The sequence below is a fragment of the Micromys minutus genome (assembly GCF_963924665.1).
Source record: "Micromys minutus genome assembly, chromosome: 9".
NCBI lineage: Eukaryota > Metazoa > Chordata > Mammalia > Rodentia > Muridae > Micromys > Micromys minutus.
This window is the reverse complement of record NC_137978.1, coordinates 28,918,657-28,943,438: the sequence shown is the minus strand read 5'-3', so window position 1 is coordinate 28,943,438 and position 24,782 is coordinate 28,918,657. Positions and strand designations below refer to the sequence as shown.

General features: G+C 35.0%; 1 protein-coding gene across 1 annotated transcript in view; it reads right to left on the bottom strand.

The window, feature by feature from the left end:
• The window catches only part of FAF1 (Fas associated factor 1), a 265,810-nt gene that overhangs the window by 87,275 nt on the left and 153,753 nt on the right, over positions 1-24,782 (bottom strand). The window contains exons 9-13 of the mRNA XM_080921695.1: positions 24,474-24,569; positions 18,569-18,695; positions 17,565-17,628; positions 16,562-16,643; positions 3,239-3,393 (exon numbers count right to left, since the gene is read on the bottom strand). Of these exons, the coding sequence (XP_080777821.1) occupies positions 3,239-3,393; positions 16,562-16,643; positions 17,565-17,628; positions 18,569-18,695; positions 24,474-24,569 (524 nt within the window). The remainder of the gene's footprint in view (positions 1-3,238; positions 3,394-16,561; positions 16,644-17,564; positions 17,629-18,568; positions 18,696-24,473; positions 24,570-24,782) is intronic.

Below are 24,782 nucleotides of genomic sequence, written 5' to 3'. Positions count from 1 at the left end.
ATTTATTTTTTTTATTTTTATTTTTAATTTTTATTGGTGTTTTATTTTTTAAATGTTGTCCCCCTTCCTGGTTTCCCCTTCACAAACCCTCTACCAATCCCACCTACTCCCTGCTTTTATGAGGGTGCTCCCCCACCCACCACCCACTTCCTCCACACTGTCCTAGCATCCCTCTACACCTAGCCTCCATAGGACCAAGGGCCTCCCTCTCCCACTGATTCCTGATAAGGCATTCTTCTGCTATTTATGCAGCTGGAGCCACTGGTCCCTTCCCTTTGGTTGATGGTTTAGTCCCTGGGAGCTCTGGGGGAGTCTGGTTGGTTGATTGTTGTTCTTCCTATGGGTTGCAAACCCCTTCAGGAGGACTGACATTTCTAAGGGTTAAATTTTAATATTTCTTAAGTAAGAACAGTTTTTGATCAGCATGTTCATTCTCATCTTAGACATTAATATGCAGAGGTGTATGTAACATTGGATGTAGTTCCATAAAGCTATCAAGGAACCATCTAAATAGTTCAGACATAAGATTCTTTACATTTATATGACTGCTTAACAGAGACAGCCTGATATGAGACCAAAAAAACTACCATGAATTTTATTTTCAAATATTCTATATTATAAAGAAATCACAGTTTAAGGCTGGCCATACTTAAGTTGGTAGCATACTTCCTAAGTGTGTTTGAAGCTCTGGTTTCAACCCCCAGCACCACAAAATTGAGTTTGGGGTCAGCTTGGGCTACCAAAGGTAGGAGGCAAAAACCAGGAAGATAGGAAGGCAGGAAGAAAGATGGACAGGTAGGCAGGCAGATATAAATCATAGAAGGAAACATGCCATGAATCTCCTGACATGGGAAACCTCTATCTCTGCATGTATAAATTTCCTAATTCAGTTCTCTAGTAATATAGAACTGATGCTCTAACCCCTTTACAGATAGAGCACACTGACCCATCAATATTAGTACAAACAATATTTTACTGAATTGAGAATGCAGGTTAAGAATGACAATTGAAAAGTGAAAGTGAGAAGAAATGAATGATGCAATCGTTTTTCCTGATTCATATCTTTTGATAAATGTGATATAAAATATCTAAGAAGGATCATACAACAGGAAATACAATTAAACAATTTTCCTTAAATGAATCTATAATAATAGATAACAAACAATAGGTAGTAAGAAATCTGTGGCAATAAATCAACCTAATTATCTTACAGATGAAAGGAAATCCACTTTTGCCATTTGGGGGATAGGCTATTTTTAATGAACTTTTATCTTGTATTTATAAAATACGCATTTTCCAATTTGCCTTAATAATAATGATAGGACTCTTCAATAAAAGTAGTTATAGCATTCTATCTGCTACTTTCATATAGAGAAACATAACACAATAATTATCTTAAATTCCACAAATAGTTCCATTTCCTTTCATTGCAATGCCACATTTGTAGTTTCTAACAAAGATATTAAACTGAATTTCCAGATGTTTCTATATTTAGTCTTTAGTATCATTTCTTACTTTCACGACAAGAACAGACACCACTTTTCTTAAAATGTAGATTGAAAGTGCCTATCATACTTCACAGTCCTGCAATTCATTGTGAAATAGTTAAACAGAATCTGTTTTTTCCCTTTAGTGTCATAAGGAGTTAATAGGACACAGCTGTACTGGCTCTTTCTAATAAGCAGCTTCTGTCGCTTTGGTCACCACAGGTGTCTCTGTAACCTGCAAACTCTTATTACTAGTGTATCAAAGTTGTGCTACTTAACAGACTTCTTTAGTAAAACATAACAAAGCAATTACATGGCTGTTGATTGCTAGTCATAAAAAAAAAAAAAAAAAAAAAAAAAAACCCTCAAACACTGTTTTTCAAAAGAACCTACACTGCTATTTTTTGTCATTGTAAAATAAAAGGAACTAAGGAATTAAATGGAGGATAGAACAAAATGACAGCAGGTAGCCAGCTGAACTTAGCCACTACAGATGGTTCAGAAATAGTGTTTCCTTCTCCACGGAGCTGTGGATAAAAGAAAAGGAGTCCTGACTGCCATGAATGGCAAAAGATTTAGCCAAGTCCTCTGTCTACATATTTTGCCTCATGAAAGAAAGACCTTCGATGCTGCATTTCTATCTGTTTTTGGCACTGCTTTTCATCACCTTTAACTGAGTGTGAATAATAACCTGATTTAATTTAAACAAATACAGGTGCTAAAGGTTCTTTATGTATAACAGGGAACATTTCCAAGGCAGAATCAAGTCATCCTAAAAAATTTCCTAACCATTTGCTTAAAGAAATGAAGTATTAGATGAAGAAATTGCTCCACCATTCTTTTGCCTCATAGTTAAGGGGAGATTCAGATTTTATAAAATTAAGTCTGAATAATGACCCAAACTGCAGCTAGCCATAAAATAATAAAAAGACAAATCAAATGTTTTCTAATTGTTCTATAATTGCTTGTTAAGGAACTATAATAGGGTTGCTTTGAAGTGAATTAATTTAATCTTCCTCCCTGTTTATAAGTCTGTGATTATGGCTGTTAACACACCAAAAGTAGCATGAGGAATGTTATGACCACAGTGTAATTAAACATGTTAAAAAAGTATTTCTGAAAAAAATTCTCTGAGAGACAAATTATGAAGAATTACTTCCCACAGATATTACGATGAGCAAACTAAGTTTTATGCTGACAACTAGAAAAGGCTCTTTTTTTCCTCCTATGGAGAATATGGATGCCCTGCTGGCTGTGTGCAAAAGAATGTGTGCAATAAAGCGATTAGATCAATTAGCATATGCTAGAGTAAAGCTATTACCAACTCTACTGGAATAGTCCAGGATGTTCTGCCTTCTTCACTGATGTTATTTAAAAAACAAAAAAACAAAAAACAACTTATTACTAGAAATACCATTAGATTTGCTTTGCTTTTTTATGAACATAATTAAAAAATTATTCTTTAAATAATCAACAACTTATTAGAAATGTACTCTGCCTTAGTATAGATTAAAAGACAAAGCTACTTTTTATGCTATTTTTTTTGCTTATGAAGGGTGTTATAAAATATATTTTAATATTTGTAATAAGTGTCTGTGTTAGCTATATAACAGATTTTATCTACTAAAGTGTAATGCTGAGGCTGGAAACATTCATAATGGTGACAGGGAGAAGTCAAGTGCACTGAGGACTCTTCTTCTTCTTTTTTTTTAATAGAAAACCAACTTACAATTTGTGAATAACAGCATTACCTTGCTCTGTTGGCGTCCTTTGTCAGATCCCAAGCCCAGGTTATAAAATTTTGACTCAGATAAGAAACAATAGATTCAGCACAAAGCATTTGTGAGCAGAACACATTGGTTAGTACACTTTCATCATGGTGGAGGTAGATAGCAAGAAGCTTTCTCTGAAAAGAAGAGAAAAAAACCAATCAATTAAAATATCCACTAAAATAAGACTTCTAAAATCCAAGGGACGCTTAATCAGTGTGTAGGAACAGCAAAGACAATTTAAATGTTACTCACTCAAAGCACTTCTTCAGAGTTCCCAGCTGATAAACATTTTCTGTCCTTACACTCTAAAGGTTAGGATGCTTGAATGTGGTTTTAGAGACCACAATGTTAGATTTCTATCAACATGTGTAAGCCTAATTTGAGCAGAACTGCCACAGAACTGCTCTTTATTTAAACAAAATATTTTAACATTCCTCATATTTAATGCACACTGTATGAACTCAAATTATTTATTTAAAAATCCCTGAAAGTCTAAAATAAACTTTTAAAATTTTAATTCAACAGATAATTTGAAATTTCTTAACATGTGCCTCTATTAAAGAGTGTGTACCATTAATTGCCACTTGGGAAAAAAAGACAGAAAAACATTTAGTCCATAAGAAATGACCCCTGTTCTCTTAAGTGTCTTCTGTCAGAGTTGGACAGTCTATGAAATAATCTAAAAAGTAAAATTAAACAAGATATTCTGTAGTGCCTTAGTGTTACAGTGTCAGCAATGAAAGGACAGAAATATCTGTTCACTCACTTTTTAGTGCTGAGTCTAAGAACAGTCACAGTTCTCAGAAAAAAGAAAGATAAACATTATGGCAGGGAATACATATAAGAAAGACATTCATACGAAGTCAGACTTCTTTGTGAAATCCTACCAAAGAAGTGGTGGAATCTTTCTTTTCATATTAAATAATGGTGTAATCATAGTAAATGAAAACATACTGTGTGGGACTCTCAACAAAAGTAAGTGTCTAAACCCAAGGGTCAGACTGATGAAAGGCTAATAGAGTCTGATGCTTAGAACGACACTGATTAAGAAATGAAATTAAAAAATATAAAAGTGATCATGAAAATTCTTTCTTCAAAGCACAATCTTGTATTAGATGAGAATAAGATAGGCAGGATATTTTGTAAAATCATCTATTATAAACAGGACATACTCACTTTACTTTTGAAATTATTTACATAAATCTCATTACCTCATTAGCATACGAGGAAACTCAAGTTTAGAAATGACTTGTCCTATCTTCCATTGAGTCAATAAGAAACTCAGCTAAAAATTGTCTAAATCCAGGTCGAGTACTCTGTCTGTTACTAGAGTAGTCACACAGAGATTAGACACACTGTAATCAAGAGGCATGTGGACTACTCGAGTAGAACAGAGATAGCAGAATTCACATGACATAGTGAGCAGGGCCTCAGAGACAGCATGCAACTGGAATAAGGATAGCATGCCTGGCTATAAATAGCTCAGCAGATCCCACCGTGATTCTAGGTGTTAATTCGTTTATTTTTCCATCCAATAAGCATTTGTTGAAATTCCCATTGTGTCAGACTCAGCAGGACACATAGGCAATAAAATGATGAACAGAATGGACTAAGGAATTCTTTACCCTTGTTAAAGACTACAGATAACAGTAACAGGTCTTCTAGGAAGTCTGTAATCAAACACATTGTTGGAGATACTTATCTGGCAAATTCCACTCATCCTTAAAGGCTCAAGGCAAATGCTTCTATGAACTCCCCTTAATTCCCTCAGTCAGAGTTAAGAGCTTCCTTTTCTGGCTGGCTTCTAGCTCTCCCCATTAATACTATAATTGTTTACAAGTTTCCCCTCTAGACAAAGTCTCTCAAGGGCCAGGACTGGGTCTCAGTCTTCTTTGCATCTTTTAGCTAGCATAGGTCCTAGCCTGTTACAGGAAATATACTCCAATACTGATCTTAACCACAGCCCCGGCAAAAAAGATACCAAATGTCAGAGATGAGTGCTAAATCTGTTTTTTATTAAGTGAATCAAGAATCTCTGGCTTCAGAAAGAAAAGTGAACCTGGCTGCACTAACAAATTCAGGGCTCCTCTTTTTAGCTTTCTAGCTGAGTAGACAGAGGGATGTAAACCTCCAATTCATCTAGATCGTATCTCAGCAACTACATTTAATGAGAGTGGGAACAAGAGGGGCTGTTCGCTTTTAAATCAGCAGATTTTTAATCAAACAATAGCAATAGCTAAATCGTTAAAATGCTCATTTCTCCCAAGAACACTGCAAAGGAACATTGAGACTTTGGGAAAGAGATTAGTGATTTGCATTGCTATCTCACTGATTTAATTTAAATGCTCTCCCAAACCAAACACATATGTGCCCAAGAGGTTACTAAGACACCCAACACGCAGAGTTCCCTATAAGTGCAGCTGATGGTGTTGACTGAAACTAAACTTAGAAATCCAGGGCGCTAATGCACAATATCAAGCAATAAAAAAGCATCTCTTTGGCAATATTTAATTTTAAAAAGAAGAAAGAAGAAGGCTGAGACCAGGCACTGTCTGTTTTGGAGGATCAGGCATTCTGCATTTCAAAGCATGGGTCCCTGCAATATCCAGGTTACTGTGCTAGAATCTCGACTATTATATCGAGTTTGTAAGAGGGAGGGCAAAGATGTGTTTACTCAGTGATTAGGCCCTTAGAATAAGCCTCTAGCTCCTAGAGAGACAGCTCACCACTTATTCATTTGGGCCAATTCACAAAGCCTAGGAAGATTAAACATCCATGCTGAGAAGACAAGCGAATGCAGACGGTGAAAAAGAAATAAAAATTCTTTAAAAACTCTGAGATGACTTCATTATTTTTCCACAAGGAAACTTTAGGAAAGTGTTTAGTTAGAGAAAAACCCACATTGACCTCTCTGTAAACCCTTAATCTTGCCTTTGTGGAGGCAATGCTTTGTGGAAAGCCACTGGCTCGCTGCGGTCCTCTTTTCACTGGAAGCTGGGAGAGAAAAGACTCTGGAGAAACAGTTTTCCTTCCAGGGACACAAACCCCTGACACTGTTAAACACCAGATGCCAGGAAAACATACTTAAAACTTCTCACTTTAAGTCCTGAGTAGAATGTGAGAAAGATGAAAAAGAGTATCCAAACAGAATCTTCAGGCCAAGACTCTCCCAGAGCAGCTTTCAAACAGGAAGCTGAATATTCTTACTCTTGTTTTTCTTATATGGCAAACTGTGTGAGCGTTTTCCCCACTCTGCTACTATGACAGTAAATAAGCAAAACATACTCTCAATCTGGGACATAAAAGTCAGATTAAACTATAGGCAAAGATAAACTTCAGGCTCAGACTTCTGAAAGAACTGAGTTTGGCAAATCTACCAATTTAGGAGGGCAGAAACTGGAAGAAAAAAAAAAACTGTATATACAAAAAGGGCATCTGGTATACAGAAAAAGCCCAAGAAAAAGTTTTGTTCTTCCATTACTGTAACTTGTTTTTTTATTCTTCAGTTCATTCATAATTCAGTCTAATAACATTTATTGATTGCCATTTGTTAGGCATTGAGAACATAAAAAGCATACCACCAAATTCTCTTGCCTTACAGAATTGAGAAAGAAGAGAATCCTGGTCTAATCCCAGTTCTGTCACCTACCACCCTTCTGACAGTGAGGCAAAACAAACGGTGAAGATTTTAAAGTACATTAAATGACTGTTTATTGTACTGAGCCTATAATGGCTATGACATATAAAAGTAATATAAGATAAAGATTCCAGAATTATTCATGCAACACTGGAAACCAATTCCTTAAAAAAAAAAAAAAAAAAAAAAAAAAAAAAGCTATGAAAATAGTTCATAGTTTAAGCAGCTCTCTAAATTTTTCCTTTCTGGCAACAGAGACTGAAATGGTAATTGTGCCTCCAGTGTATTAAGACCATCAAATCTAGAAACTAATGTATTAGGCTGATGCTCAGAATGGCCCAACTGATGGTAACTATTGTGACTTGACTTTGGGCTACAGGGACTACCAATTTTTAACACAGAGTATCAAAGAACTGTAAAACATTAGAATGGAAAGAAAAAAGTTAGTGATATGGTTCAGCTGGTAGACTGACTGCTTCCCATGTCTGCTGCTCTGAGTTCAATCCTGACCACTGCATAAACCAAGTATGGTTGTCTATATTCCAAGCACTTAGGAACAGAGGCAACTGAATCAGGAGTCACAAGTCAAGATAATCCTTAACCACATTTCAAATGCAAGGTGAATTTGTATTATTTGAGGAATGAAAGAAAGGGAGGGAGGGAGGAAGGAAGGAAGGAAGAAGGAAAGAGAGGCAGGGAGAGAGAGGGGGAACAGGAGAGGGAGAAAGGGGTGAGGGGAGGGAGGAGAATATGTTAAAGGATTACTTAAAATGCTTTCTTGAGCACATGACATACACAATCTGTCTTCTTTAAGTGATTTTAATGTTGACATGACAAGTGATTTGGAGAAATACTGATTTTTTTTCCAGTATAAGCAAACTGAGTGCAAAATAATTTTCTTTATGGGGCATGCTAGCTGACTTTGTCTCCTTCCCACAGCTGAATTATTATTATTACTCTTGTGGCCTGTTCTAAGTTGATGAGTAATTTATTGAAACAAATACCTGATAGAATAAAATATCTGTTTATAGCTTCATTACGCCAATTAATTTAATACGGATATATTAATATCTCAATTAGAACACACATGCAAATTTCCAATTGTCTACAAAATATTCTTTTAGAGCTGCCTTATTTTAGCTCTTCACTTTGTAACTGCTTCATTTTTCTCATCGCCTTGTGCAAGAGTTTACCAGGTGCGTAGGTTCCACAGCCTTTATGTACAGGACAGAGGACAACTCTCAAAAGTCAGTTCTTTCCTTCCACCTTGTTGGATACAAGGGTCCAATTTATCCATGAATAAAGCCTGTATACAAGTACCCACTGGGCCCTCTTCTCAGCCCCACTTTCTGATATTCTGAGACAGTTTTATATAGACCAGGCTGGGCTTGAACTTGCTACACAGTGGAGGATGATCTTCAAGTCCTGATTCTCCTGCCCAGAGAATTTGAATTAAGAGTGTGTGCCACTATCCCAAGTCACAGAGGTATTTTGTACGTGGATACTCACAGGTCTCATCTAGTACACATTGTTAAGTGCACATTAAGAGGAAAGGCAGCCAGGAGTCAAAGTTCAGCTTTGTTACTTACTGACTATATAGATCTTAGAAAAATTATTTATTCTCTTTTGGGTGCTGTATCTCTAGAGTACCAAAATCCAACTGGCAATAATAAGGGTTAGGGTTAATTAGTCACTTGTGTTGTTGCTCTGACCAAATAACTTAAGAAGCAGCAGTGCAAGGGACACAGGGTTTATATGAGCTTATAGTCTGCTCACCATTGTGGCAAGACATAGCAGCAAGAAACTCTCGTTCACCATCTGGAAACTGATGAATATTCACATTCAGCTCATTTTCTCCATTTTCTTCAGTCCCAGACATTAGCCCATGACATAGAGCCACCCACAGATGAAGTGGTTCTTTCCTCCCTCAAAGGTATTCCCAGAGATTTGTACCTTGGGTGATTCTAGACCATGCCAAGTTTACAATACTAACCATCACAGGACTTAAACTAACAAATCAATGGCTATGAGTACAACTGAGAAAAAAAAAAAAAATCAAGAAGAAAGTTTGGCAGCTCTCAGTGCCAAATAAATACCAGTCTGTAAGAACCCGTAGCTAGGTTGGACTGTTTTGTCTGGATATATATTGGAAATTTATTGCGCGCTCTGTCTTGGTCTGGCACTAAGGACACCAATACAATCTGAACACGCCTCCCAAAGCCCCCCTAGAGCTCACATTTTAACTTTTTATTATTTGCGTATTTTAACTATATCACTTTCTCCCTTCTCTTTCCTTACTTGAGCTCCTCCAAAATATCCCCCTTCCCACTCTGATCATCAGCGAGGCATGGTGAAGAACTATACTCAACACTTGGGAGTTGGTAGGTGGAAGAGCAGAAGTTAAGGCCAGCCCAAGTTACCTGATATTATGACACAAAAAGCCAAAAAGCTAGCACACAAGCACATAAAGATCTGAGGGATACATACAGGTTGTATTGTGAAAAACACTTCCACGTTCAGTTCTCAAAGATGATTTCAGAAACCAAACCCAGGAAGTTCCTAAAGGAAATAGCTACCAAAGATGAAGAAATACCAAAATGCTGCCTTTTTCTTCAAAGCCCCTGAAGCAGATGTTAAAATCCCATTTTGAAATGCTAAAGACAGATGCTTTTGAGGTTCACACAGAGGAAGCAGTCATATGAAAGACAGACAGTGGTGGAGGGGGTGAGGAGTGGGGAGAAAAATAAAGCCAATATTTCGTTATAAGCTGACAAATGTCATCAGTTTCAATTGCTCACACTTAATATTCAGGCCCTGAATTACCTTGGCTTAAGGCCAACAAGTGACTAAAGTATTTTAAATAGGGAAATTAGAGGCTCAAATGTCTGACTATTAGCAGCACTATTGTCATACGATTAGTAGGTATGTTTCAGGGAGCAAGGGAGGTTTGAGGAGGTAGCATAGAGTAAAGGAAAGAAAATATCCAGTTCAATACCAAGACTTCAAAAAAGAACCTGAGCTACAGCTCCAAAGTAGTGTATCTATACAGCATGAATGAGGCTGTTTGACCCTGATGCCACCACATCCCACACTCACAAAGGTAGGCAGAATTTTCCAATTCTGAGAGTATCTTTTACGAGGGTTAACATTATCTCTAATAAATAATGTCCTGTAAATAGGTAGAATAATGTGAGTATGTCATATAGTCTTTGAAAGGCAGTACCAAATGTCTCCTGCCTCTCCACGGGGGTGGAAGGCAGAGCGAAGAGCTCAAAATTCACCCATTTCAGTTATTTCCACATTCAAAGGAATGGGCAAGCCACACCAGAGAAGAACTAAATTAACAATTAATTTCTCATTAAAATATATTAATAATGCATTCTTGCTAAAAAATCAAAGGAAGTACAATAATTTGTATGCAAATATATACAGTAGATTTTAAACTACAACACACCAAGCACTGTTTGACAGAGAAATTTAAAAGGTTAATATTATGAATTATAAATACAAACTGATTTTAAGTACAGTAAATTGTAATAACTTTTTTCAGTACAGAAAGGGTTAAGCCTGGGACCCAATATATGCTAGGTAAGTGCTCAATCACTGAGCAGCATCCCAAGGCCTTCCTCTCCTACCCCCAAAACCTTTTAATTTGGCTTTGTAAGACAGGGTTTAACTATGTGATTCAGGCAGGCCTTGAACAATTTCCTGAACAGAAATATTAGGATTACAGGTGTGCACTGACATGCCGGGCTCACTCTAACGTTTCCTCATACACTTAATATACATGGTAGAGTCTGTCTAATAGTAAGTCCTTAATGTCTCAATTTTTTATTAGTGAAGAATCTCTCATTTTTGTTTGTATTGTTTTAAGATAAATCAATGCCTAAAAAATGAAAACTAAGTTTCCCTGTTAAGCACATGTGGTTCACTAACTTCTGGCCCTTTAAGCAGACATGTTAGCTGGAGTTCCAGCAGTCACTCTGAATGATGACCTGAATCTTGGTAGGAAAAAAAACAAAACAACCAAGGTTCAGTTTCTGTGATGTGCTATACTAGGACTATACTTTGGACTTAGAGTTTGATTGTTTCTTCCCTTCTACACCTTTTGCATGTGTAGGCTCAGCTAGCCTGGTGCTCAGAGACCTACCTGTCTCTGTCTTTGCCTTTGGAGTGCTGGGATTAAAGGTAAATGGCCCCATGCTTGGTACCCATCAGCTTTCTGGGTGCTTTGTGTGGGTCTGTGAGAATTTTTATTCATGGATATGCACACACACATGTATAGAGAAGACAGAGCTACTGTCTTCTATATTGGTGGTGTCAATATCGGTGTCTTCTTTAATCATTTTCCACCTTCATTTCTATAACAGAATCTTTCACTTAACCTGGAGCTCACTGTCTCAACAAGGCTCATTGGCTAATGAGATTCAGGGATCTAGCTGTTACCATGTTCTGATGCCTGGTTTCTATGTGAGTGCTTGAAATGTGAATCTCGTCCTGGTACTTTACCCGCAAGACCTTTCTCAACTGAACATCCTTTTAGTCCTGAAATAGGTTTATAAGTTTTTAAACATCTCTTTTTAAAAGAAATCATATTAAAGGATTTATTTCCAGAATCAAAATTACAATAGTAACTTTTATTTCTAATTAAAATGCTTCTACATTATTATTATTGTATATACCAAACAGTACTTGCTATGTTGAAAAACATTTTTCTACAATATATAAGCAAGGTTAATGTGCAGAATGTTATCTTCTCTGTCACATAAAATTACTAAGACACTGCCCTGTCTTTAAGAAATTCAATAGAAAATTAAAAAATTCAGTAAATAGAAAAATCAAACAAAATATGCAGACTAGGCATATTTTTCAAAACAGAAAAAAGTCAATTCCCTTGGTTTTCTCAATGATAGGATATGAAAGACTCTATACTTTAGTTGCACTAAAACTGTAACAACAGAATTGTACAGAATTAATTTTTCTTAAAAAATCTAATCAATGATAGCATTTATGTTTCTTTCAGTCTGGGGCAGTAGAAATTAATTTTTCTTAAAAAATCTAATCAATGATAGCATTTATGTTTCTTTCAGTCTGGGGCAGTAGAAATGGTAGCTCCTAAAGATTACCCAGTTTAAAAAAATATATAATAAAAATGAAATAAGAAACACTGTTAATGGAAAATATTCAACTTGAGGATTGGGGTATTCACAAGGTTCTTGAAGCCCTGAAATTAATTTCCAGGATATCCCATAAAGTCAATGAGAAAATTAGTTTTGTTGTTTTACATGGTCCAGGGTACTTATGGAAAGCATCCCAATGAATTTTCAAGTTGCCATATAAAGCAAATCCCACCATCATCTTCATTCTGCTGCATTCATGAAGTTTAGAGAGAGGCTGTAGGCTGTTATTTGGGAAACAGAGCTACTAAGTAAAAGTAGGCACCTGGGCACTGGTTTCCTTAAATAATGCATAGCATTTACAAAAATAAAGTTTTGGATGTGATGTCAAATTTAATGAATGCATGTAGATTATTGATATCAAAGCCTACTCTCTGAGGGAGATGCATGGAAAAGAAATGATCCTTCACATGGAGATAAGCTCTGTCAGGGGGGTTTTATTGCTGATGACTTTTCAGTTACTAAGAACCATTCTTCATGGAACAGTTTGTGATATAGTATAAGAAAACTCATCAGAGGCAGCAGGAGGGAGAGGGAGAGGGAGAGAGGGAGAGAGGGAGAGAGGGAGAAAGGGAGAGAGGGAGAGAGAGGGAGGGAGGGAGGGAGAGAGAGAGAGAGGGAGAGAGAGAGAATGAATCATCTAAGATTCTGGTCAGAGCCTGGTCTGCACTTGTCTGCAGTCTCAGCTGAAATAGGATGATCTCATGTTTGAGAACCCACCTAGGTTACAATGTGAGAACCCATCTCAGAATCTAGTGAGATTCTAAAAATCTTCCCAGGACCTCTCTATATGTAGATAAGGTACCTGTTCTTGTTGTTTTTAAGTTACATTATACAATATGGATCTGTTTATATTGTCTTGTGTTACTGGCTAATTTGTCAGAGTAAGGAAATCTCTGTAACCTAGACACTAAATAGATATGTGATAAATATTTTTAACTCTTAACTGAATGATCATTCTTCATAGTTAAAAGCAGGAAAAGTTATAAAGCTGATGAAGGTGTTATCAGAAATCGAAAGGAATGTAAGAATCCATAACAAACTGGATCTGCTTTAGTCAGTACTGTAAAGTCCTCAAGAAAAAACAGAAAGAACTAACTGTGAATGCTCTCACCAACAAGGGCTCCCAAATGAAATCAGTTGGAAGCAGTTTTCATTAAGATGGATTGAATGTGGCATCGTGAGAAACACTTTATCAAATGTAGTGTTTTACTTAGTGATTAAGTATATACCAGTTGATGAAGCTCCCTAAATCCTTTGTAATCTCACCACTCCAATAAACATTTAATGAGTATATAAGTTCAAAAAGCCTAGTAGAGGATTTAAACCTTCAATCTTGTTTTTATTTACTCATGGAACTCAATTTCTCAATTCAAGTGAAGAAAGCTGGTGCTTGAAGCTCATCTGTTGCCCTGGTAAAATTAATGTGCCTCCTAAAGTTTAAATTAAACATGATATTTAGGATGAAAGAAATTTAGGCAAAGTGCCACAGTAGCAGTCATACTTGCCTTAAAATGTCTGAACATTAGCAAGTTGTTTTCTTAAAATAACTGAGAAATTAAAAAAAAAAAAAAAAAAAAAAAAGATTTGTCCTGACTTGGAGATGTAAAAATCTGAAAAGCAGAGATGGACTTTTGTGACTGTGCAGTGGAGTAGGGCAGAGCTGTCTACACATGGTGGCACAGCACACACCCTACTTGCCTGTGCTGGAATGCATGATCTTTTATTTGGCTTTTATTACTTACCACTGATGTATCTCTGGAAAAGTATTGACATTTAAAAAAAAATTTGCTGAATTTTCTCTTCTTTAAGATGAGAATATAAATACTAAATGCCTTATCTCATTAGTGTTTAACACTGTTCAGGAAATGATTTATAAATCACATAATATCATAGAAATATGGAGCAGTGTTACTATGCCTATGCTGTCAACAACTACATGGAGGTACATAAGTTGGCCATAGGGGACTATGCCTGAATTCTTAGCACTTGGGAGGCAGAGACAGAAAGATTGGACTTCAAAGCAAGTCTGCCACCCCAAAAAAGGGTGAAATAAAACTTGCTTAATAACTGTAAAAGGTGTATTAATTCACAGTAATTTTGAACAATTTATCCATCGTGTGTTTTTTTCTTGTGCTTAAAGAAATAAAATAAATTTTGCATTAAATATAAGTTGGAAAAGATGGAATGACCATAGAAAAAGTGACCTGCTTGAGTAAAAAGGGAAGGATGAAGACAACTTAGTAGGCCTGAGTTTAGTAAATTTTGATATGGTTCTAATAAGCAGAACATTTCATTACATGTATTAGTGAATGCCTCTGCTAAAATATCTAGACACTAATAAAAGCAAACAATCAATTGTTTCATTAGAAATATCCAGGAGTTAATAAACAAGAGCTTATATTCCTCCAGAGATTATCAGTCTGAATAAATCTACATGACAGTTTAATAAAAGTTATTGTGTTAGCAATAAGCTCCATATTTAAGCACCACCATTTAAAGCCACCTATGAAAGGTACACACAGAAACTTTTAAAATGAAATTGAAAAAGTATCTATGTTAACTGAGGAACTGAAATTTTGGAATTATCATTTATCTTGTTTTAAGTGACAACCATATTGTGGCTAAGTAAGAGAATTTCATTGTTTTGCAGACAATGTAAGGAGTATTAATTTGTTTAGAAATGGTCAAAGCCTAACAAATATATAAGATATCCTAAACATTTTTGTAAAGTTTAAAGTTTTAAATTCCAAAAGCCTATTTGTTCTAAACATTAAAAGTCTATATAAAATTTTAATTATTTGTTGATTAAAAAATACTGTTTTGTATCTATCAGTTGGGGATCAAAACCAGGACCTCACATATGGGAAGCACATACTTTATCAGATAAAGTTACATCTGTAGTTCTGAATAATGCCATTTTAATTATTTTCTGCTCATAAATATTTTCTATTTTCAATCTGAGAGTGATTAAACTTAAAAATTATCATGAAAATGTACTGATCTGAGGTCTGAGGAGATGGCTGTACAAACAAGCATGAGTTTGTCTCTGGCATGCATGTGAAAGGCTTGGGACACTTAAGCAGCCTGTAATCCCTGTCAAATTAAGGCAGAGAGAGAAGGCTCTTGGGCTCACCTCTTTATCCAGGTATCCATGGTGTATATAGTACCTCCACATTGGAAAGTTAGAAGTTAGCCTGTTTAAAAGCTAAACTAGCATGCGCTGCAGTGTTTGTCTTTAAGTAAGCCTTGTTTTATTTCATGATAATCCTTAAAGAAAAAGACTAGTAATGCTAGTTGTTAAAATGTGCTATAAAATGTGTCCTTTAATTGAAAAATGTAAACATATAAAGTATTTTAAGAGAGAAAAACATATTTACCTAACTTTTTACTGAAGAATATTGTTATAATTGTTTTATTTTATCATTAGCCTCATAAAAGGCATCTAATATGAGTTCTAGGAACCAAACTCTAATCCTCTATTAAGAGCGGTCAGTATAATTCTAAACTGTGGATTCATCTCTCTAATTATTAGTAGTTGTTCTTACTTTCTTAGTGTCTTTAATTTAATGTAAAAATCAGAATTAAATGGTGGGAGAAGATGGTTTAAGGTCAGCCTGGGACACAAGAGGAAGCTAAGGGCAGTTTTATAACTCAGTGAAACCCTTTCTGGAAGTTAAAGTTAAAGGCATCAGAGGTGTTTCTGGGACTACAATCCAGTAGAAGAACTCTTGCCTATCTTAGAAGAAGTAGGTCCAATTCACAGTACAGCCAAAACAAACAAAACCTCAAATCATCAAATCACAAAGAAAAACTCTATGGCAAAACAACAAAACAAAGCAAAATAAAACAGCAGCCTACCACCTCATCATAGAACTGTATGAATAGGTAGTTATCATGTAAGGTGCTTGGGACAGAAGTATGACAGAATTATGTTCAGTTCTTTTAGACTTTGGAATGCTTGCGCAGTCTTTATTATTTGATTGTCCCTAATTCAAATATTGAAAATTCAAAAGTTTTGAGGCTCATTTGTGGCTGAAACAACAATTTTGTACTTTGGAGCAGTATGGATTATGATTTTTTAGGATAGGAATACCGACTGTTTACTTGGCACTGTACGATTTTAGACATGCACTGCGGGCACCAGGATGTAATTGTCACAAATAAATGAGGGCTACTTAAAAGGACACAGCACTTTGGAAAGGGACTAAGAACAGATTGCTACCAGCAAGTCTTCATTCATATAACGGACAATAATATGAACATATATCTGCCTCCTTGTAAGCATGTCCCCCAACTCCAATATGCCCCAGGTTACAGGTCTTTCTGCAAAGGCATAAAATCAACATTATATAATGCCCCAACAGAGATGGGCATCTGGATGATCATTAGGATGGTAAAAGAATGGAAACAAAATCAAGACTTGAATCTCATAAGATTGTTAAATATAAAGCACAATTCTTATAGGAACACAGAAACTGTACTCACGTCTCGAGCTTTCACGTAGAAGGCCTCTTGGAAAGCAGCTTCTAATGAGCCAATAAAAAATACAGGATGGCAGTCACCATATCTATAGGAAAAATTATGTATATTAATAAAAAATGTTTGAAATCTATACCAAAGTCATACAAATTGAATCAAATGGCTGATAAGTAAATGTTGCGGCTAATATCTAGTATAGACCAAAACTCAATTGACTTCTTTTAATGTCTAAATGACATTTGTGAAATTTTAAAAATTCTTCCTGGTCTGTACAAATATATTAGAATACGAGAATTTTTAATATTAAGAATATATATTTATATATAAGAGCTATGAAAGTATGACATAAGAAGCACTTCTTGGCAATTAATTTCATCAGAGCTTGGAGTTACAATAAGTTTTTCGTTATTTCAATTCATTGAGAATACAATCACAGAAGAAAAAAACTGATTCTTATGCTTCCGAAATATTATAGTGTTAACACTAAAAGAGGAATGTCATTTATATCAGAGTGAACATTCAACAGTGTCTCTAAAGACTTCAACAGACTCCAAAATGTTAAGAGAACTTATGAAAAGTATTAAAAAGAAATGCTAAAGAATCCAAAAACAAAAGTTAAAAAAATTCACTTAAATTTAAAATTTAATTATCTTTTAATTTACTATTGAGTACATGATTTTTGTTTTTTTCTAGGACATACTAAAAATTTGTATCTTTGTCCTTTGAGGAATACAAGATACTGCAGGAGTGATCCATCTATTAAACTTTTATAAAGATACAGAGATAACCTGAATACATTTCTGCATTGCCGCAAATGCTTTAGTACTTTTATCACACTGAACAGTATGTTTTTCTCTATTAGTACTGTATAAATTTGTAAAGAAATTCTTTGAATATTCTATGAAAAATGTTAAACAATTACTAATTAAGATTACACCAAAAAGAAAAAAAAAAGAAATCACAGTAGTATAAGAGAACATCAATTTTATAGTTAATATCCTAACCCTACCTTGAAGAAAACTCTGCTGTAAATTGTAATAAGGCATCTCCTTCATTTTCTGCGTTTTCTGGCACTAAAAAACAAACAAAAGAAAAAACAAAAACAAAAAAAACAAAACAAATAGACACAAAAAACAAACCACATAACATCTAATCCCACATATAAGAAATATATTTAATCAATAAAGAGGAAATAAAATTAAGTTTAGCTTCTGTGATATATCTGATGGGACATTTTAAACATACATTAGTAGATTTTATCAAGTATAATAAAAAAGAGTATTTAAGAAAATGCCAATGAATAGATACAATTCTATTAAGCATCTAAATAATGTGTCAGTGTCAACTAGGACTTCAATGCTCTTAAAATAGATATCTTGTGATTAAATTATGTAATATTTAAAAGTATTTTAAAGAATTCTCTAATTGGAAAATTGGCAAATTTGTGTAAAAATTATATCAATTTCTGTAGTGGACCACAACAAATTTCTGTCAAAAGTAGCCCTAATTTTACCAAGTGAAGAGGCCACAAAAGGATTTACATTAGAAATCATTTTGGATATAGCTTCCTTTCTTATTCTCCTTCAAGCATCTAATAAGTGAAAATGAGAAAGATGAAACATATATTCTACTTTGTTTTTGCTTCTAAAAATGGTTAGCAACAATGAATAAAAAGGTAATATTACTATTCATCTTCACACTGACATCTCTGACACACGGGGAACAAGTAGTATCAACAGAAAGTACAGTTTGTCAATCAACTTCTAAGAAAAAATAAATAGAATCGAAACTAATTAAACACTGAAATGTTTACTATATACTTTCGTCATTTTTACTAGCACTTTGAAAATCTGGAAGCCTAGTAAAAAATCAGAACTCAACTGACTCTGGTTCTAATGAAGCAAGTACACATCTAAGCTTACAGAAAGGGGTTTTAAAGTCCATTATCCTTCGTAAGTTTAATACTAGAAGGGAGAACTGCAATGCTTGTCCCAAAGAGCTACGAATACTCACTCATTGGAGATTTTCTCAGGGTAGATGATGCCATGCCAAATACTTCTCCATCATCCACTCCAAATTCTGAAGCATCTTCAAAGTCATCTCCATCACTATCACTAACCATATGAACATCCGTGCTTTGCTATTTAAGGAAAATCCTAATTAGATTCAGACTGATTTTAACATATCAAATTCTAAAGTTATATAATTGCAATAAGATAAAACTTCATCAAGTATGAAACCACCTAGTAAAGTAAAGCTCCATTTTTAAAAAAAATTTTAAACTTTTCACCTTAAAGTTCACAAACATTTCGAAACAAAATGAAGGACAGTTAGTTACAAGTTCAACAAAGATAGATATTTCTGTGGTATACCAATGTATACCACAAATAAACACATAATGGGTAATTTAAGCTGACTCTCTCCCAAAAAGCTCACACCACTTTGTGAATCTGGAAAGCAGAAACAAGGCAGCATTCAGACTTGTCATTTCCTGACTGCAGTGACCCTCAGTACCAGTATCTTATCCTTAGAGTATCATTATGAGATACATAAAACACACATGTATGAAGTTTCAATGTAAATTGAAGGCTACTGATCTCAATTCATGTTTTAATAAGCTTACTGAGAATTTACTACATGATAGGCACTGATAAACATACCCTACTTATTCTGTATCAGCAACATGTTGAAGTTTAACATATTAAAAATATCAGCTCCAAAATAAAAACCTGTCTGCTATTCCCTAGATTAAGATACTATTCTAAAATGTTAAGGTTTAAACATTTGAATGGGGTAATGAGTACCAATTAATGTTCAAGTCTTGTCTAAGATGAGGGTCTAAGCAAAGGAATTGGCTAAATGGCAATCCTATGTTCAACAAACTGCCCACAAAAACTATTCAGAAAATAAATATGGTGTTATGTACTTAAGTTATAATACACTTGAAACTATTTGACATAAGAATTTAACTTAAAGTTAATATTGTGTGTATAAGTGTGTGTACAGAAACAGGAGCACAAAATCTGTAAGGTACACTACATGTTCCTTTCTAATGTCTTTCTAATGTCAGATTCATAGGCAAGTAGAAAGATATCAAAGATTAAACTGAAACCCTTCGTACTACTTCCACTAGCTAGGCATCTACTTAATCTTGCTTAGTAGTGTTATACTACAAGAAACATCAGACTAAGAATGAAAATTGAAGAACACAAAAACCTGGGAACAAGGAATATCCCATACATACTGCTTTCTTCTTACAACCTTTCTTTTATTGTCTTATTTCTACTGTGTTTCTCCAAATGGAGTCTTTAATATCACTTGCTGTAACAGAGCCTCACTTCATAAACAATAGTTCAATGTTCTCTATGACATAGTATGTAGTTTTTACACAAAGCACAGAATTCCCTAGAATCTCAGATAAAGAAATCATACAAATACAACCTCTTCTAATGAAGTATCTAAAAATCCATTTTTATTAAAAAAGTATATTTCAAATATGAATTATTGAAGTATCTGCAAGAATGAGCTGCTTAATTATGTATAAGGGACTACCAATATCTTCACATTTTCTTATCAGCTACCTAACAGCTTAGAAAAAGCTTTTTTCTTAAAAAAAAAAAAAAAGAAAGAAAGAAGGAAAGGAAAAAAGAAATAATCTCCCCCCATTAATATTTGCTGATAAGAATAGATAATCCTTTGGTATATGTTATAGTTGCAATAAAATTCTTTGAATCTTGAGAATCTATTCACTAAAAATTTTAAAATAGTTAAGAAAATTTGAGATTCTGTTTTGTCTGTTCTATTAACGTGTTCGCTTTGCAAATCTCCATTACATTCCCAGGACTCATTCAAAAGAAGCAGACCATGGCCCTAGAGCCGCACTATATGATTCATGAAGTGTCAGCGTTATGACACATATGCTTTAAGGCTAGCAAGTAGATAAGAAAAAACTTCCAGAAGGAAATGATAGCCAAGTTGTTTGAAATGAAAATTTAGAACTAACACTTAGTATTAAAACAAAAAGAAGTGTAGCAGATGTTCCATTTGGCAGACATGTATGGACTACCTATTATGTGATTTAGACTTCAAAGCTCCACACAGTGTATGCACGTAATGCGGACTCAAAGACAGACTTCATTGCTGCAGAACATATTTGAAAACACTGGTAATGAGAAGAGTTGCACACTATATGGGAAACATCTAGCAAAGAAGTTGCTCTGTAAAACTATAGAATTAAGAAAAGCAAACTGAATAATGGATTTTAGGTGTAGCAGAGATTGGATTTAGGGAACACTGCATGAGATGGAAGGAACTCAGGCCTGACACTGTTTGGGTTCTGTTAAGGAAAATTTCCCCTGTCTGAGATTCTTTCACACTCTCTTCTATTAGATTCAGGGTATCTGGTTTATGTGGAGGTCCTTGATCCACCAGGATTTGAGCTTTGAACAAGGAGAGATAAGAATGGATCAAAAGATCTGTATGACAAGAACTTCAAGTCTCTGAAGAAAAAAATCAAAAAAGACCTCAGAAGATGGAAAGATCTTCCATGCTCATGGTCTGGCAGGATTAATATAGTAAAAATGGCAATCTGACCAAAAGTAACCTACAGATTCAATGCAATCCCCATCAAAATTCCAACTCAATTCTTCACAGAGGTAAAAAGAGCAACTCTCAAACTCATCTGGAATAATGCCAACAACAACAAACTAGGACAGCGAAAACGTTCCTCAATGATAGAACTTCTAGGGGAATCACCATCCTGACCTCAAACTGTACTACAGCACAATAGTAATAAAAACCACATGGTATTGGAACAGAGACAGGCAGGTAGACCAACGGAATAGAACTGAAGACCCAGAAATGAACCCACACACCTATGGTTACTTGATCTTGACAAAGGAGCAAAACACGATCCAGTGGAAAAAAGCATTTTCAACAAATAGTGCTGGTTGAACTGGCAGCTGGCATGTTAAATTTTCTTTTATTATTCAGTCTTGAGAGAATTTGTATCTTTGAAATTGACCTATTTTTTTGTAGGATAATCAACCCCTCCCCTCTGTCTCTGAGTGTGTGTTAAAAGGACAATAGGCCCACCCTGATCCAGGGTTCCAGGATGACCAGTGGACGCTTAAAATCTCAAATGGTACCAAACATATGTATCTATGTTTTCCCCCTAAATAGCAATACATAAACATTTTACCATTTCCAACTTAACTAAAAATTATCATGTGTTATTTTTGTAGCTATAACTTTTATGTCCAAAGCACAGTAGCCAAACCAAATGAATTTCTATGATCCTTTTCCTGGTTTTATGAAAAGAAGATTCATTCCCACTATAGATCTTAGTAACAAGAATGCAGTCTATCTAATTGCTTTTTGGGGGTCTTTGTTTCCTTACACATAAAAACTTGTTTTTTCTCCTAAAGCAGTGGTTCTCAACCTTCCTAATGCTGATACCCTTTAGTGCAGTTCCTCATACTGTGATAACCTCCAACCATAAAATTATTTTGTTGGTGCTTCATAACTGTAATTATGCTACCGCTATGAATCATAATATAAAAAAGAATGGCATGTAGGATATCTGATATGCAACTCCTGTGAAATAATCATTCAACATGCCCTCCCCTCCTCAAAGTCTCAACCTACTGGTTGAAAACATACTACCCTAAAAGACTCACTGTAGATTTTCTTTAGGTCCATTTCAATTTGATCTAATATTTAGTTCAAATTCAGTGCCTCCCAGAAGCTGGAGAAATGGCTCACATTCTAGCTGTTCTTCCAGAGGAACTTGGTTTGAGCCTCAGCACTCACACAGCACCTTACACCCTCTATAATTTCTATGTCAGTGGATCCGACACCTTCTTACTATGACAGCCACAGGCACTGCATGCACATGGTGTAGACAAAACATTTGTGCACATAAGATAGGAAAAAATTTTAAAGCTTTCTAGTCAGCAAGTCCTCAAAGATTTTATGTCTCAATAATGTGTCTAATAGGCTATTCCCTAATACTCCTGTATTGCATTTTTTTCCTCTTTGATTTTTTTAAATAGTCTTGCTTTATACATTTAGGCACTCCAGTAAGGATGTGCCCATATACAATGTTTTGTCAGGAGACATCGAGTTTCCTGGAGATGGCCCGCCATTTTACATGACTACAATGGGTGAGCTCTGGAGAGGCATGGCCCTGAAGACTTTGGCCCAGGATTGCTTCTCATGGCTGGTATGCTTTTCTGGTCAGTACTACACAACCTGATGATTCCAGGGCATCAGCCCACCCTACTATGGAAATTGTCTGCAGATCAATATAAAGATAAACTTCAAAACATGAATTCTGTTTAGATAAATTAATGACTTTATAGACTTTCTAATTTGATTCAAATAATTTTAGGAAAAAAATGTTTAAGAAAATGATTTTAGTTGTTTGGCCAAAAAATGAAGTAGTTCGAATCAAGAATAAAATGTGCTCCCTCACAGAATAGTAAGTAAAGGCTGAATTATAAGAAAAACAATGAGCTTTCATTAATTACACTAAAAAGAGACATAGGCTTGGGACAAATTTATAATCAAGGAAAACATTCATTCTAGGGCCAAGTCCAAGGATAAAGCCACAGGTGTTCAATATGATAAAGCGAGGCCATGTTAAACTGTTGCTTTCAAAGTATAATGAGCTTATAAAAGTAAACAATGCTTTGAATTTACTATTGACATTCTTCTGTAATTCTCCCTTTGTGTAACATTTTATAGATGAGGTAATTTTATAAAGAACTTTTTTGAGAAGGTATAAGAAGGCCATAGAGAAGAAATAAAGTGTGGCATTTGGGGCTCTACCCCATCTACCAAATTTGTATCTGTGGCATTTTGGGTTCAATACTATCTAGCAAATGTGTATGTGTATATGTGTATGTGTGTTGGTGTGTGTATATATCTGACTATATGTAAATATGTGTGTACCTGTATGTGCATGTATGCATATGCACATATGAAAATGATGAAACAAGTGGTTGGGCCCATCCAAAGTGTGTGTTCCTGTGTGCATGTGTGCCTGACTTTTTGTTTCTTTGTGAAGTTGCCAAAGGTCATCAGCTTTTGGTCTCAGAATAGAAAAGTAATAGTTAAATTGCCAGAAGCCAACAGATTCTGACCACCAGAACAGTAATAAAGAGCCATAAGGTCAGAGGTCACGAGCCTTTGGCCTACATCAAACACTATGTCCCTCCTCGGTACCTTACCCTGCCAGATATGGCCCATGGCAGCAATGTACTCTTTCAAAATTACTATGACTTCACAGTATATAATAGGACATTACTGAAACAATAAATCATAATACTCATGCTCACTTCCCTATTTTTTTGAGACCAACATCAAAGTTAGGAAAGGAAATACTATCTATGACTATAAAACAGAATTAAGAAAATACCTTTTAATATCTTTCAGCCCATATAGACACAGAGCTTCAAAGCAAAACAAATATACCTCATCTGCTGCTTGGTATTATTCAAAAGAGTCTCTGTGTATTGCTCTCAGAATAAGTGATCTGTCAGTATCAATTTTGAGTAACTTGCTATAGGTATAAAATTGTCTACTTTATAAGCTATAGAACCTTGAGGTGAATTCCAATAAAGGCACTCAATTATGTAGGTTAAAAACACCCTTTTGTTAAATCGACAATTTTATGTAAAAATCATCTATAAACAACCTTTCTGAAATCTGTATGTTGAAATGTGAAACTAACAGAACAAGAAACATGTTAGTAATATAATCTTGCATGGAAAGTTTCTGCCTTCAAAATGTGACTGTGACATCACTCACGCTACATTAAATTCATTGCTGTAGAGAAAAAAAAAGAATAGGAAGTGGGCAGATGAGCGGAGGATGTGTGCTTTCAGTTTAATGAAAAGCTGGAAAATAGGCTTACCTCTTCTGACTGCTCACGGGTCTGTACAGGTGAAGTTCTTCTGCTCACAGTGAGTCGATGGCAGGGATAAGAGAGCCCTGATTCAGCAAGACACATCTGCAAAAGGTAAAGTGAATCATTTTAAACAAAATATAGCTTCCATCAAGAAAAATTTTTGAATTTCTATTTTGTTTTTCTATAATTTTGAAGCTATGTTAGAAAACTATTAGCCTGGGTATAGCATTACAAAGAAGGCTTTGATATTCTAAAACTTTTTACCAAGTAAAATATTCTAATAAGCCAGGCATGTTGACACATGACTTTAATCTC